Source organism: Corapipo altera, unplaced genomic scaffold, assembly GCF_003945725.1.
Source record: "Corapipo altera isolate COAL_440 unplaced genomic scaffold, ASM394572v1 0, whole genome shotgun sequence".
Classification (NCBI taxonomy): Eukaryota; Metazoa; Chordata; class Aves; order Passeriformes; family Pipridae; genus Corapipo; species Corapipo altera.
In genome coordinates, this window is record NW_020884872.1 from 30,274,571 (window position 1) to 30,290,811 (window position 16,241).

The 16,241-nt window shown below is 40.5% G+C and overlaps 1 protein-coding gene across 5 annotated transcripts in view; it reads right to left on the reverse strand.

Moving 5' to 3' along the window:
- Window positions 1-16,241, reverse strand: part of NMS (neuromedin S) — an 18,981-nt gene continuing 2,740 nt past the window's right edge. Inside the window, exons 3-12 of one of the 5 annotated variants that reach the window (XM_027641737.1) lie at window positions 14,544-14,641; window positions 10,878-10,999; window positions 7,797-8,116; window positions 7,603-7,658; window positions 7,171-7,221; window positions 5,665-5,724; window positions 2,933-2,968; window positions 2,456-2,497; window positions 1,465-1,495; window positions 1-103 (exon numbers count right to left, since the gene is read on the reverse strand). In XM_027641737.1, the coding sequence (XP_027497538.1) occupies window positions 87-103; window positions 1,465-1,495; window positions 2,456-2,497; window positions 2,933-2,968; window positions 5,665-5,724; window positions 7,171-7,221; window positions 7,603-7,658; window positions 7,797-8,116; window positions 10,878-10,891 (627 nt within the window). In that variant the 5' untranslated portion in view covers window positions 10,892-10,999; window positions 14,544-14,641 and the 3' untranslated portion in view covers window positions 1-86. Of the gene's footprint in view, window positions 104-1,464; window positions 1,496-2,455; window positions 2,498-2,932; window positions 2,969-5,664; window positions 5,725-7,170; window positions 7,222-7,602; window positions 7,659-7,796; window positions 8,117-10,877; window positions 11,000-14,543; window positions 16,152-16,241 lie in introns of those variants that run through there. The other 4 variants (XM_027641745.1, XM_027641761.1, XM_027641751.1 and 1 more) reach the window with 4 other exon arrangements.

Consider the following 16,241-nt stretch of genomic DNA (forward strand, 5'->3'; position numbering starts at 1 on the left):
GTCACATAATAGACAACCAGTGCAATGGGAAGTTTCCTTTCTTTATATAAACCAAGTCATCAAGCTGGTAAATCAACTCATGAACTTCATATTCCATGGTATTCTGAAACAAATTAAAACAGTGTCATGTTTTATGTTGAGATGAATATGACTTAGTTTCACTTCTGTACATCTAGTTAAGTGCCCAAATCTGTTATTTATACTCAAACATTAATCCTCCCTCCTCACACAGCTCTTCTCTTCTCCATGTCCTAACTCTGCTGACCTTTTAGAGTATGAAAGTATGGAATGCATCTTGCAACAAGGTTGGCTCAGGGGGCTGAGCGGTGGATAAAATTTACTACTGTATGTTAGGGCATGAGTATAGAGTAGTGGCTTCTACACCAACATGCTACTGAGCTATGAAACACTTCCCACACACATGTGGACCTAACAACAAGAACAGCTGCACCAGCTCAAACCAGAGATCCATGTAGTTCCTCATGTTCCTTTCATCTGTGAGAAGCAACAGATTGCCCAGGGCAGTGCCTAAGACCAGAGCAAGCAAGTAGCAATGTTGCTCTACAACACTCTCTTAAATCTTTGGTTCCTTTCTTTCCAAAATAGTTTCATCCTGAATATACAGCAAGGGTATTCTTTACTTGTGGGGGTTTTTTGCAGGTTTTATCATAAAAAAACAAACACACCCCCCCAAAAAAAAAACAACAAAAAAACACCCAAAACCAAAACAAAAGAAAAACCAACCAAACCCCTTTCAGTCAGCAGCTAGAAATAATTCTTAGATTGCAAACAAAAATGGTGATCTTTTATTGTGGGATAAAATATTAGAAGAAAAGAGACTGAAGGAGGGTACATGGATATATTGACTATATTGTCCATTTCCCAGTAAAGCTCACTTAGACCTTAAGTAGATACTTTCAAAGATGGATATGTAAGTGCTAGGTCATATTATTAGATCTCATTTTCTTCCTCCCTTACATCCCCAGCCCTGCTCTTCATAGAGAATGTTTACCCTCAAAAAGGTCCTAATTATGATGTGAGGACTACCACCTGCATGTACAGATTCAGTGTTAGGTAGATCTCATGTAGGATTAGGTGACTGAAGGTGCCTTTGAACAAAAAAAGTCTAGCTTTTGTGTTTCAAGTACCATTTACACCCTCTGTCTTTAAACTTTACAGTTTCTGTACCATTTCTATCATTTTGCAGAGGATGAAAATTCCTTCTTACTCAACCTTAAAGAGACAAGAAAACAATCCCTTTGTCAAGAGCGTACACTCTAAGGCTCTGAGCCTTAAAAATCACATTTCTGTTGAGACATCTCCTAGTGACCATATGAAACATCCACATGTGCATCTAGGTTTGTACTAGGTTTGTAATGCTTCTCAGCAACTCCTTCCGTCACGAGAATCATCATTATTGAAAAAATCAGAACAAATTCTTGTCACTTTTGGATGTCCACTTACCACTGCCTTTGATAGTTCTTCCATTTCGAGGCTGAAAAATATATTAATTAGATGACTGTGCAGAAGTACTAGATACCAGATTTATAAGCACACCAAAATAAATCACCATCATGCAGATAGAGTACTGTATAAGAAGACTGCAATAAGATTTCTTATATCAAATATCAGGGGGTCTGTACAGGGTGTGTTGTATGTTTGAATTTGAGAAATATTCATTCAACCTCTGTCCAAACAGCTAAAATTCTGGCTTTAATTATTCTCATTCAGGGTTTTGGTCTCAATCCCTTGGGGAATTGCACATGCCTAAGAAAGAATATACAAATACCAAAACAGAGAGAACCTGGCTGGACACACTTGAAGTAAGCTAAAATGCAAATGACAGTTAATTGGGACTCTGGTTACCTGATATGACCTACTTGATAATATTTTTAATTTTTTTAAAATATGTTGAAAATATTCCTAGAAGTTAGTTTTTTGTTAATCAGAGTGTGTCCAAACCAGCTCATTTGGCATTAGACCATGTCATAGCAAGCCAATGGGTGAAAGACGTGAGAGAAATTATGATAATTTTGCTTTGGCTTTTCACTCTGTTATGCAGTGTGACATCACTTACTGGCCAGACCTTTCAGGCCAAGGGGACAGTCAGCTCAGGCACATTTTATCTAATGCATTTACCATCAGTGCACCTTGACAGTCTTGGAGATACAAGCCACATGGATGATTTGGCTCAAGATAAAACACTTGCAGCAGCATATCTTCAAACAAAAAAAATGTGTGTAATCCATTACTACACAAGATCTCATTATCTTGGGGCTTTTTAGTCAAATCAGAGCTTTTTAAGCAAATGGCTCCCTCAGCTTTCAAGCAAGGGATATTTGGCCTCTACTCAAAACAATTGCAGCAAGAATTGGTGAAGGGAAACAGCTCTCCTGTTATATGGACATATATCATCTGTGATTCAGAATCTTTAGAAGGTAAGAGATTCAGATACCCTGAAAAGGAAAAAAGGCCGTCCCAGAGTCCCATGACTGTCCTGTAAAATAAAACATAATAACAAAGTACTTTAAACTCAGTTCAATAGATCTGTTGACAAATTTTGGTACCATTCTGTTAGAATATTGATAATTCAGGCCTTTTTCAGCAGCATGCAAACAAGATGTTGATAGTCCCCAATGCCCATTCATCTGGCATGCTGATTAAAAATTAATGCCCAAAGGGCATTGTCAAGAACTTATCCATTCTGTCTAGTGTAAATATACTAAATTACCAAAATTAAAGATTCACAGGGTTTAGAAAAGGTATAAAAGAAATCTTTACACATAGGTTAGGTATAAGCAGGGTCTGCACAGATCACTTCCCAACCACTGAAAAAAACCCCAAGCTGACTTTAAAAAAAGCAGCAAAAGAAACAAGGAAAGGGACATACTTCCCTGCCCACTGCTACTTGCTTGTCTTCACATTTACATACCTTCTTTGTAAACTTTGCAGAAGCAATCTGTGATTCCTGTAAGCAGACAGTGTAAGTTAATCAACATGCCAGCTTTTCTTTGGTTTGGTACAGACCCTCTATTACTGATGAGGCTGGTGCACTCCACATGAGAAGAGAGAACCTTACACTTATCACAGATATTGGAACAGCAGCAAACAGATCTTTCTAAGGATTGATTTCAAGCCTTGCTTTAATCAATGTTACTGCATTCATTACCATCATTCAGTATGCTTCCCTCGCTGTACAGCAAAATGCAGCCAGGCTCTGGTAGGGGAAGCAGAGCTCACCCTGGAGCAAATGCAGCAGCTCTGCTCCTCAGGCTTGAATTGTACTGATAGCTCTTACCTTGTTAAAATGTGGCTGCTCCTCACCTTTCAGACTGCCCTTGGTTTTAACCCAAGAATGATTGCTGGTTTTAAGCCTTCCTCTAAAATCTTTATTCTTCAGAAAATTGCTCATTTTTCTACTCAGCCTTACATCAAGGAATAGAAACTTTGCCCATGATTTCATGTGATCAGACTAAGCTTCTCATCTAACACAGCCCTGAACTTGCAGCCTGGTTTGGGAGCCATCCTGCCCATGACATGGCTGCCAGGCTGCATGCTCACAGCCAGCCAGGAATGGGATGGCTTTGTGTGCCATAGGAGCAGTTGGGTTTAGTTACTTGGGGTGGGCTTGAAAAACAAGCACATAAAATGAGCAAGGACATGAAGACAGGGGATGAAAACAGGAAAACAGGCAGATGAGAAACAGGAGAGGAAGAATTTTAAAAGACAAAATATACGAGCAAGAAGGAGGGAATCACATTTCACAGAATCACAGAATCACAGACTATGCTGAGTTGGAAGGGACCCACAAGGATCATTGAGTCACGGTATGAGAAGAGGATTTCTTTGGTTCAAGCCTCAAGACAAATTATAGAGCAACTGACATCAACTTACAGGACTATAAAACACTACGGAAGAAAAAAGTGTTTGCTCAATCAAGGTGTTTTAAGGATGCAAAGAAGGAGAGTACATCAAAGAGACAGTGTGAATGCTACCGTTGTTCTGATATGATTATTACATACCAAGCAAAGATAGAGACTGACTCATGACTTAGCCTGCAGTGCCAACTATCCTAGCTAATTTACAACAGTGAGAGGTTACTATGAGGAAAAAACATGGTAAAAACTGAGCTTCTAAACAGTGTCTTGGTTTGACTTTAGGTAAATGTTCAGTGAGGTGATTGTGATGTAGCTAGGTTTAGATAGCTCTTTTTGCTTTCTTTGTAAATGTCATTAGACATTGATGTTAAATAGTCTTAGTTCTTACAAAATATTTTAAGTTCCCCAGGTGGAGTTCAAGTCCCAAATTGCCATTGACTTTGCCTTTCATAGTGCTTAGGCCTCATTCCTTCTCTTGAAACACCACCTACATTCTCTACATAATCTATAACTCTAATTTTTTTTTTAATTCACATAAATACAGTATGATGGTGAAAGTTGAAGTTCAGCCGAAATCAGTAGGATTTCATAACTGTTTCATTGGGTGCACTACATATAGACTCATGTTTGAGTCTTACATAGACACAAGATTCCTTGTGGGCTAAGAAAGTACAACTTCATGTAATAGATTTGATCAGCTGGGTAAAACTTTACATAGTTCTTTTTCCATATTTCACATTTATATTCAATCTTCCACTTTAATTAGACCACACCTAGAAATCATATTGCAGATATATAGCTGATATTAGTCATATTTTTGAAAGGATATTTTATGAGATTCAGCTCCCAATCTTGAGGGCACATAACAGAGGGTGAATTTTTTGAAAGGTAAAAAGGACTCTGTTCAAAGTTACCAAATGATTCTGTATGTTCCCTCATTAGCTAAGCTGTGGAAGCATAGGAGTCAATACCAAACTCAAAAATATTTATTAGACATTTATGACTGAAATATTAGAATTTTTTATACAATCAAGTTCAATATGATAGAGTTTTATGGTTGCTTGGAATTATAATAAGCTAAAGACACTGGCAAGAAGAGATACTGAAATGCATGTCAAAATACTTTCTATTTTTGTCTTGAACAATCTACTCCCATTTTGAGACAACAGAGAACTCAAACTCCACAAGTAAATTGGCCTTTTTAACATATCCAGGGGCTGAGTGAATTTTATGGAAAAAGTTCTTAATAGAGTGGTGATAATAAAAAAGTGATATAAAGCAGAGATGGCATTGAGCTGGGACCTAATATGATTGCACCAGCGAAAAAGCTATACTCAATAACTCCTCAATTTAATCTTTTTAATCTGAGTCAGAAACACAAAAAAACCCTCACACTCAAATAGACTATTAAAATTGGTAAAGCAAATCATACACCTCCATGTTCAGCATGATTTAAGTTTTGCTATTGATCAAATTTTATGTATATTCGTAGCATAGTTAACCCTGTATTATTAAAAAGTGAGACTCAGGTTTAAATACTGACTGGCTGTAAGAGAATGTTTTGGTTCTTGAACTCTGAATTGGTGAAAACCAGCAATTTCATATATAGTTTAATGTAGTTCAGAATTACATACAAACTACTAACAAGAAGAAATAATCTTTTATATACTCTCCTACATCCCTTAAAACATTTGTTTGGAGAGAAATGTCAAAAAGTTGGTTTTGGAGGGCTTGCTTTTTAACTTTAAGGAGCAGGTTCTTTGAAACAAAAGCAATTACAGCCTACCTCATTTTTATGCATGCTGTTGAATATGGAATAACAGAGATCCAAAACAGAGCTGGATATCTGAAAAAAACAAACAGTACTTTAATACATTTACTGGAGGGATGTGGTGTACAAGTTTTCACAGAATCACAGAATCTGCCAAGTTGGAAGGGACCCACAAGGATCATCGAGTCCAACTCTGGCCCTCCACAGGACACCTCAAGAATCACATCATGTCCCTGAGAGAATTGTCCAAATGCTTCTTGATCTCTGTCAGGCTTGGTGCTGTGACCACTTCTCTGGGAAGTTTCAGTACCCAACTACCCTCTGGGTGAAGAACCTTTTTCTAATACCCAACCTAAACCTCCCCTGACACAACTTCAGGCTATTCCCTCGGGCTCTGTCACTGATCACCACAGAGAAGAGATCACTGTCTACCCTCCTTCCCCTCACGAGGAAACTGTAGACTGCAATGAGGTCTCCCCTCAGTCTCCTCTTCTCCAGGCTTGATTCTGATCCCAGTACAATTTAGATTCACTAAAACCATTCAGAGCAGGGAAAGATCTACTGATGCTATTATGACCTGAAAAACTAGTATTTTATATGAGGAGAATACACACAATACTACTATTGTCAATACAGTCTTGTGCTATAAAGAGACCTAAATCAACCTCTTACATTTAAAATACATTTTTCTATGCTAATTGTTCTAGGAATAGCTTTGGAGTTTGGCATTTTTAATCTATGCTCATTTTCATCTACAAGCATTTCAGGAGATCAATTCTATAAACTTTAACTGTATACTGAAATACACTGTCCCATACTCATTGCCACAGGAGGGTGGTTTGCTTATGCATGCAATCACATTAGATGAGAAATAACTACAGCTCCAAAGGAAGTGAAGTGTAAGACACCTGAACAATGGGCTCTGGGAACTGTTTTCCTCAGGTTTTGGTTTAAAAAAGTGAAAGATTTCAGAAAGAAAAAAACAGCACAAAATGTTTAAAATTTCCAGATACTTCCTGATCCTGCAAATATTTTTCTCTCCTCTTTGAAAATGACCCTTGGGTTTGATATCAAATGCAGTGGGGCTGAGCTTTCAGATACTGATTTTTTTTTTTTCAAAGTGTTTGCAAATTCTGAGCCAGAGACACTAGAGCATAAACGAGCTGTGAAAATTTCTTCTCACTCCCCTCTCCTCTGAGAACCCCAGAGAAAACCCATCAACCCACCAAGCACTCAGGGGACCAGACAGGACCTATAACTCCTGCAGCACTGTCCGGTGCTTCTTACTTCAGTGTTAGGTACCACTGGGATGGCAAGAAAAGCACTTTTTTTTTTCTTTCTCTAGGTCTGTGTTAGCTCCACAGGAAGGAGAGCACATACACCAGCAAACTCGCCCTGCTCTCCAGAGCCACTGGCTCTTTGGCAGAGGCTCTGCCACCAGCAGACATCAGTGCTCTGGGTTATAGAGGACAATTACTATGTCTGGAAGAGAGATCAAACACATTACCAGAGTCAATTTACCTGGGGTTCATTGGACATTTCCATCCACTGACTGAAACACAGTGCCAGTTGCTTTAAAAAGTAAAGGTTAGACATTAGCAGTGTGCCTATCATACCTTAGGATCTGTGTTTTCACTGGGGGAGTCGGGACTGGCTGGTTATTAGCTTGCCCGCCTTTTGGTTACCCAGGTATCCTATTCTGCACCCTGATGCACATCACACCCCTGCCCACACCTGTCCCACCTACTTCTGCGGGCAGCAAAGGGCGCCAGCCTCCCTCCTCCCTCAGGGATTTCATAAGGTATTCCCAGTCCGTTGCCCATTTCCTTCCTCATTTCCCTGCACCGGGCGAGTCTCGTTTCCCACCTCTCCCGGTCAGCCCGTCCCGGGTTGGACCGTCTCTGCCCTACCCGTCCACCGCGCATCGCTGTCAGACGGCAGCGACAGACGTACCTGTTTTTGGGGCAGCTCCACACCGTCCCAGTAGCGCGAGAAAGGCTGCGGGAACCCTGCGGGGACACGGCAGCGTTAGGATGCCGCGGAGCCCAGCCCCGACGGCGCCCCTCAAGGGGAGGCGACCCTTTCAATGTTTCGGGGTTCTGCCGTGTTCCCCCTCTCCGCCCCTGCCTCCCGGTGCCGGGACGTACCTGAGCCCCGCGGGAGGGCGCAGAGGCAGCAGGCAGCCAGGAGCAAGGGCAGGGCGGGCGGTGACGAGGGCATGGCCGGGCGGGGACAGACGGACGGACGGGCGGACGGGCTGCCTTTATGGAGCCGCGCCGAGCCCCATATGGAGCCGCCGAGCCAATGGGCGCCGGGGCGGTCCCAAGCACCGCTGCCACTGTCGCTCCCTCTGCCGGACACGGCGCTGCCACCCCCTGCCGCCCCTCTGGACCGGCCCGCCCGCGGAAGGTCCAGCATTAGACATCCCGTCCTCTGCCCTCTGGAACTCTCCGTCAGAGCCGCTTTTCTGAAAGAGGTGATACAGAGGAAGGAGGGAGGGAAGAAAAGAAGATGCTATGCGTGCTCAAGTGAAGGAGCTGCTGGGATTTTCATTTTAAGTAAAAAATTCAGTTTTGTAGTAGGACTTGCTGAGTGTTTAAAAAATATTTCTCCTCGTGACAGTTTGGAAAATAACGTTTTCATTCTAATTAGAAGGGATGTGAACTTTCATATTGAACAAGTCCTGGCCAATCTTACTACATTTACCTTTGTGTGAAATAAGGAAAGCCATCCACCTCTTAATTTCATAGTGGATACGGTTGTAGACAAGACATAGATCTGCTCACAACAGAAAGTGATTCTCTGTTCTTCCCGATTTAATCCTTGGGTTTGACTATGGAAAACTTCCTGGTTTTCTCTCTGAGAGTTCTCAGGGTAATGCTTTCTAAACAGGTTACAGTCTGAGAAGGCGGAGTCCTCCCAGACACTGTTTTCATAGACTTTGGGTGTGCAAAAGCAAATACATAGTCAGTTCTCCAGCTTCTAATATATTGGAATTTGATGATCTTTAAGGTCCCTTCCAAGACCCTAATCATTCTATGATTCTCTGTGCTAGAGATGCTTGGGAGGCAATGGCTCCAATGTGGGATGTAAGACATAAAAAGCTGCAGAAGGTATTATTGTCACAGCAGCCCACCTCATCTCGTAATGTCCCTCAATGGTTGTGCTGCACACTAAAAGGATGACGGCAGGACTGTTCCGAGTGGAAACATTTCAGAGCAGTCAGAGAGGAGATGCACCTGCTTTCTCACAAAGAAAAGGGGAGCCAGACTTCATGTGACTTCGTCAGCTGCACAGCTGTGTGTCCTGAGCACATAAAGAGGTGTAGGAGGAGCCAAGTGACCCTAGCATCATTAGTTCACCCTTTGTTCCTTCTCCTGGGAGAGACAGAAGTCTTCACCTCATCACAGCCCTCTGGGGGCAATAATCTGAGTGAGAAGCTCTCAGGAGAGATCAAATATTCCTATAGCAGACACTCAGCTGTCAGCTTTTCGCTGTTTTAAATGGAAATGGGAGTTTCAAGACAGGATAGTATTAGAAAAGACTATTCCCTCTGACTGTGTAATTTTTACCCTCTGTGGGAGCTAAGCAGATTGCAGCGAGTTTTGTGATGATGGTTTCTCACAGCAAATCCTCACAGGCTTTCAGTAACAAGGAGATGCAGGGTTCCAAGAAGCCCATAGCTCCATTCTGCAATGACCCTGCTTTCTGTTCGAGTCCATGAAATCCTAGAGTGAATGGAGGATGGTGATTTATTTTTCATGGCAGCAAGAAGCAGGTTCATGTTTGGTGTAATTTCATTTAAGCCAAATGTAGTCACAGAAATGTGAAAGCAGACCTGAGTGTGAGCTGAATGCATCAGAGGTAGACAGTGAGAGAATATACTCTGAAGGACTGTACATTTTCATATTAACTGTCTTCTTTCTATCTTTTGACACTTTAACCAAACTGAAAATTATTGTTCACCAACAGTGTTTCTCTTGCCATGCTTATCACAGATTTTGCATCCAACTCACTCCCATGCGGCAGAAATGCGGGATCTTGGAGACTCATTATAGATTCACTGTTTGCTACTATATTTTTAGTATTAGCTTATGAGATACCAATGCTTTTAAATTCTAAATATTTCCTACCTTTTTCTAGAGAATACTATGAAATTATTACCAGATTAAGATTGCCACTGATTATTCACTGTAATGGGATGTGGTTCTCTGGTTTCCCTGTCTGGTAAGAAAGGCACAATCTGTTGCTTTCTTTCTCAGGCAACTCATTACCTGCTTAAATTCCCACTTCTTTCCCACACAGCCCATTCTATAGTAGCCCCTTTCAAAGTATTTAAACATATCTGAGTTCAGTAGTGGGATTTTTTTGTAACAGCATAAGGAATGAGACGTGTGATCACGTCAGGTGGGTAAAATCTACGTCTCCCTGACATAAAATACTGGATGCTACCTGAACCTTTCCTTCTTCAATCTGCTGCTTTAATTCACCCTTTCCCAGGGAGTACCCTATGGGTACTCTGTGTCTTCCTTCAGCAAATTTTGCCTATACGTTGGTGCAGTGAAGCCTGTGGATTTGCATCACATGAGGTTTATACTAAGATGAGATAAAAATTAACTCAGTCAAGTTCTGTTAAAAAAAACCAGTACGACCTATCACGAGACTGAAAATAGTATTTTATTACAGTCTGTACGGTATGAGAGAAGAATGGGAAAAGTGTTTAAAAACAAAATTTCAAATAGATGAAGATGTCGTATTATGAACACATTCAGCTTCCTTAAATCAGAACTTTCTCTGCTGCTGTACATTTAATTTCAAAGGTGTTAGCTAAGGTGCAGCTCTCCCAATGGATATATCAACACCAAGCCACATTAATGAGCCATACTTTTACTGCACAAATAAAATTTCTGCTTTAAGGTCCTGGGCTACCCACGTAAAGAGAGAGAAATAGGGTGAGTTTCAGTGCCCACAGTGATTCACAAATGAGTTAAAAATTAAGCTTTAGTGGGGGGGTCAATGAGGGTTTTTTATGGTAAGGAGGCTTGGCATATATTTAGCAGCAGCAATATTATGACACCCATAATTTTAGTATAAAACATGCTGTGACTGATAAATTAATAACAAGAAAATTTGGCATCAGTGGGCAAAAAGGGTAAAGGGCTCTCTTGCTTTTTGTAAATGATCTCTGCAATGAAATCAGCAGTTATCACAGACAGCAAGGACAGAGCCTGCAAAATGGCATCCCAGCTGGCTCCTTCTGCTTCCTCGTGCATCTCCCCCTCTGCAGCTCAGCAGTGCTTGGTACAAAGCCTTATCCTGCTCTGAGGGCTTTTTATACCTCACCCATGACCTGTCTGGAAAGATGAGGAAAGCCGAAGAAACTAGAGGGTGTTTATTAGGCAAACATGCCACAAAGCCTGCAGAGATCTCCCACTACTCATCTTCTATTAAACATGACAGTGCCAACTTATGCCGAATACAAGGCTGAGTTTAGTGTGTTATTGTACTTTACAGATATAAAGCCACAGTCTTAAAGTTGAGTACGCCAACAAGTAGATATTTGAAGGGGATCAGTAAAAGCGTGTCTCATAGAGCAGGAGTTCAAAGACAAGAAGTTAACCAAGAGCATCAAAATGGAGAATGGATGCTAATGGGGAAGTTAGGAACCTACATCAGGAATCTCAACATTTGTACTCTTTTGGATAGTTTCTTGGCTAATTTCTTGGAGAAACATGATTTTATGTCTGCAACATTGAGACAGAGAAGTGTAAAATCCTTTGAAATGAAGCAATTTGCACCTACCAGGTTGTGCTGTGTGGAAGTAGTACTGTGGCAATGGGCTGTATTGGGCTACACTGAGCTGAAAGTTCAGTATAATTAGTACATGTCAAGACATTTGAAAAGATCTTCAACCTAGAACTCTGACTTGGCTTAATTTTATTCGGTGTTGCTCCAGCTGGACAAGGAAGCAGTATGTTCTTCTGCTTAGGCAACCCATGAGATAACTCAATCAATACCTGCGGTTGAGCGTTCATCAAGGATTTGTCCAGAATGATGTCACAACAAAGTACATGCTCTGGTGTTTGGGTTTGTTGTTTTGGTTTTTTTTTCCAAACCAGGGAAAGCCCACTAGTTAAATGATGTAAAATACAAAAGGACAGAATGTCTAGAGGGAGATGGTAAGTGGGTGGATGGATGGCAGCCTCCTTCTTTTCTGGTGATACAACTTAAAATAGACAGTGTTGCTGTGGAAACATGCCTAAATGGTGCAATGCTTCCAAATGCAGGGTTGGGGTGTCCCTTTTGCTAAAAAAAGAAATAGTGATTTTCAGAGACTCTTGTGAGCTGAGCCTGAAGATGAACAGAGGACCTAGTGCCCTGTAACAAGAACTGACAGCCTAAGAAAAGGAAAGTTTTGGCTCTGAATGCTCAAAAAAGATTGTATGGAATAAGAATTTATGATGTTAGATGGCAAGGGGAGGAATGCTTAATACAGTTGATCTGGAATACCCACAATATTTATAAAGGAACTGAGAAAAGAGTCCTGTCAGTAGGATCTCTGCTACAAGATGGTATCCTGAACCACCAAAAAAATCTGCTTTTTGAGATAATATTTAGTTCACATTTGAAAAACACATCTTGCCTTGGCTTGCTCATTTTTTATTTCATTTCATCATTTTGAGCTCAGTTGTAGATTTTGCAATTTAGAGCAACATCACCTGAAAAACACATCATGATACTTTCTTGAACGCTACAGTGATGGATATAGAGCATTAAACATTAAACAACAATTACTTTGTTTGAAGTATAAAGCTGGCACCTTCAGTATTGCCATTTATCAAATACCTATTGCAATAGCAACAGTGACTTATTCATTTAACTGTGTACTTTGTAACTGAGTATATTATAATACTCTTCAGAGATTGTCTGTGAACACAGATTTCATCTTGTTAATCTTCTTTCATTTAAGTTGAATACATAGCAAGAAGATGTAAAATCATTCTCCCTCTTTTTAGATGAAGAAACTCCTGGAGATAAGCCATAATGCTTCTCATGGTTGAGCTATCATGGCCAGTGCTGACATAAGGTTTGATGAATGGCTGATGGTCACACAGTTCCAAACATCAACTGCTCTTTGAGTGAGCTGAATAAATGGAGAAGCTGGTTGATAACCATCAGTTATACTTTGAGGGATGTCAAAGCTTCACATCACATGTTGAAATAATCTTATACTCTCAAGCCTTTTCCTTGCAGTAAGGCTGAAAGCTGTGTCAATAAAACTTTCTATTTACCCAGCCCCTCATATTTTCAGGGCTCTTCTTGGTGGTGGTTGCCAAAGCTGGTTAAATACACTAATTTTAGAAATAGGAATTTTCAAATAGACAATCTCCCATGTGTTCTCATCTTAGTGAGAACAAGATTTTATTGTTGCAGCCCCAGATTGACTGTGGACTAATATCTTGGGAAACATTAAGCTGAAGGAAATAAAATTTACCAGAGATAATCAAGGCAAAGCTAAGTCTTGTGGGCCTGATGTCTTTTTTTCAAGGGCAAGAAACTTCAGCATAAGTTTCAGTGACTGAAGAATTCTGTTGACCTCAGTATTGCAACTCCAAAGGCCGTGTTCTTCTAAACAATCCAACTTCTCTGTCTTAATCCTTCCTCCTATCCCTATTTTTGTCTACATGTTGATTGGGGAACTTCCTTCTCCTTTTTTTTTTTTTTAGTATTGTGTCATGCAAACATGTATGGTGAATTACAGGACACATGGTAACATCATTAACTCTCATTCAGGAAGGCAGCAAAATAACCAGATTCTGTAAAATGATAGACCCTTAATTTCCACTGAAAACAGTCAGACATAAATAGCTCCAAAATTATTCTTGGTTGAGGAGCATGCTCCCAGAGGACCATAGTCTGGAGCATGGCACAGAGGCTGCACCGTGCAGGAGGACATGTGCCCTCCCTGGGGAGTGACTCCCTGTTGCCAGAGCACGGTCTGCCTTTGCACTGCCTTGGCCAGGAGGACATGCCAAGAGCTGTGAAGTCCCAGCCCTCTCTGACTTGCCTTCCTCAGTTTGGATTGTAGAGCAATGCCTGTCATTTTAGGATAACCCTTCTAGACTTGTATCTCCTAGTAGCTGTAGCACAAACATTTTTTTCTTGCCTTCATGAGAGTGGTGCTGTTCCTAGTTAATTATGGAGCTACTGGTATATGGGAAACAAATGTTCACGTTTCTCCTGATAGATACCACAACTGCCACCTCCTAAGAGCCAGCCCCAACCAGCAAGTTATAAATTATTTTAAGCACTCAGTATCCCTGCGAAAGCTGTTCCACTTAATGTAAAATACTCTGATCCTACATGCATTCATTAGCAAATGGGACCCGGGTTCTGTGCCTGCCTCCACCTCTTTTTTTATCCTTACAATCCCATGACCCAAGTCACCCCTCAGCTTCCTTCAGGTATTTCTGCTTACCCCAAAACTGGTCAGTTTTCTAAGGCAGTGATAATCAAACAGAAGACAACAGCTCTCCCAACTCTTGATAATGTAGCACCACTGGTATCAGGTCAGTCAGGAGCTGTGTCTTACCATGTTGTCCTCATGTGTTTTTCCAGCATTTGAGAATGTGATCTCAAACACTGGCAAAGAAAAGTATTGGCTTAGAGTAGCACAGCTGTCTCCACCCAATACCCTCTTTTGAGAAACAGTGACAAAAAAAAACTCTTAAAAACCTGGTTTGCTTTTTTATCTGTGCCCAGAGCAGTTCTGGCACTCTCTGTCTGTGCAATGCTAATCTTGCAACTCCTGTTGAGGCACAGAACAGTGCATGAGTATATGCAGCTTGCCCTCACTGGAGTCTAAGTCACAGATGCAACAGTGAGCACTGTACCTGCAGTATCACAGCAACTTTGTCACCTGGAAATTGTACCTTGGTGAATGCAGCAGGTGAACTTAAGACTCAGTTGCTTGCCAGTTTGACTCTGCCAGCTATAGAGAGAAATGAAAGTTGGTAAATCCAGCTGTCTGATTCAGGCCATGGGGAAAGGAGAGGGTTAAAAGAGGGTAGCAGGTTACTTTGAAGTATAGTAACTTGTTTTGAACACTAATTGCTTGAGTCAATTTTCTTAATTTCTCTACTTTGGAAAACACCCATAACTGGGACTTAAAACTCTATTGTTATTTCTGATTTTTATTTAAAGAATTGACTTACCTCAATACATTGACATAATAATTTGCTTTTTGGCTGCACTCATTTTGTGACCTATATAATTAATTTTGAATCATTGAGTTCAATTTTAATTGACATTGATTTGATAATTAAATGTAGTTCTTAGCTCCTCTAGCCCAGTCCTAGCAGCACGTTTGGTTCATTGCTATTAACAAACCCCGCAAAGCTGCTTTTGCTTTTCAAACTATCAGCTCAGAGTTAGTGTCTGAAGAATGCAAGATAAATTAGATACTTTAGCTAATGACCTACTTACCTCAGTCTATACTTTTTGTGTCCTTCTCAAAGGGCAACAAATGGTGTAATTATATGAAAAGATTTAACAATTCCAAGGCACTTATCATGGGGTAAAATTTGTTTCTACCCTGAAATAAGAAGTGCACTTAGTCTTCAAATGAACACATCTAATTTGCTGCTTACGGATCTAATCTTGCCCCTACGGCAGCCAGTATGATTTTACTACAGATATCAGCCCTTAGGCCCCCCACTCTTTCCACACACCTCAGTCATTTCTATGCACCAGCTCTGTTTGACATGCACTTTATAGGTCATTGCTAGTTGAAACTGCTTTATATAAAAAATAATCCAGGAAATACATACTACTTTATGTATTATATTTAGGCCATACTAGAAAATCCTACATCTGTATGAGGCTGTATATTCTTGTATTCCTTGGCCTGATTTTTTTTTTTCATTTCTGATGTGTTTCTTAATGACTACAGAGGCCACAAAGTATTCTATATGTTCTAATTTGTATCAACCAGAACCACATTTAAATAAGCTCCCTTATGTTCCAGAAAAAGAATCTGCTGGTGACTATCACATCTTGATAAATGTATTACATACCAAAGGTGCCATGTCTGACCAGCTGCAAAGCAAGATACTTGTACACAAGAAATCTCCTTTAGAGATCAGTTATGCCTCAGAAATACAGTCATGAAGCAGATTGATGAATTCACTAATAATGGCACTGCACTAGGAAAAGCATGTCTTCCTCCTGATTTAAATAAGATTTGTTCTTCCTGAGTACTTGCTGCAGAACCAAGTGACTTGTCTTAAGGTCAGCTCTTAAGGAAACAAACCATGACTAAAAGGGCTACCAAGACTAATCCTAGTAATTGGCATGGGATTAAAACCTGAAATAACACCAAAGGGTGAAAAATAAACATAGTGTAAGTTGAACAGTATTGGCAAGCCTAGGCTTCTGCTGAATAGGATAAGCTTGGAAGGTCAAGGAAAATGAGGATTCTTTCAGTGTGATTGGGCTGGAGTGTTCAAGTACAAACTGCAGTATGTATGATTACTTATCTTGTCCACGACAGGGGTTCATTTAAACATTTTTTCTATGCTTAAATGCTATTT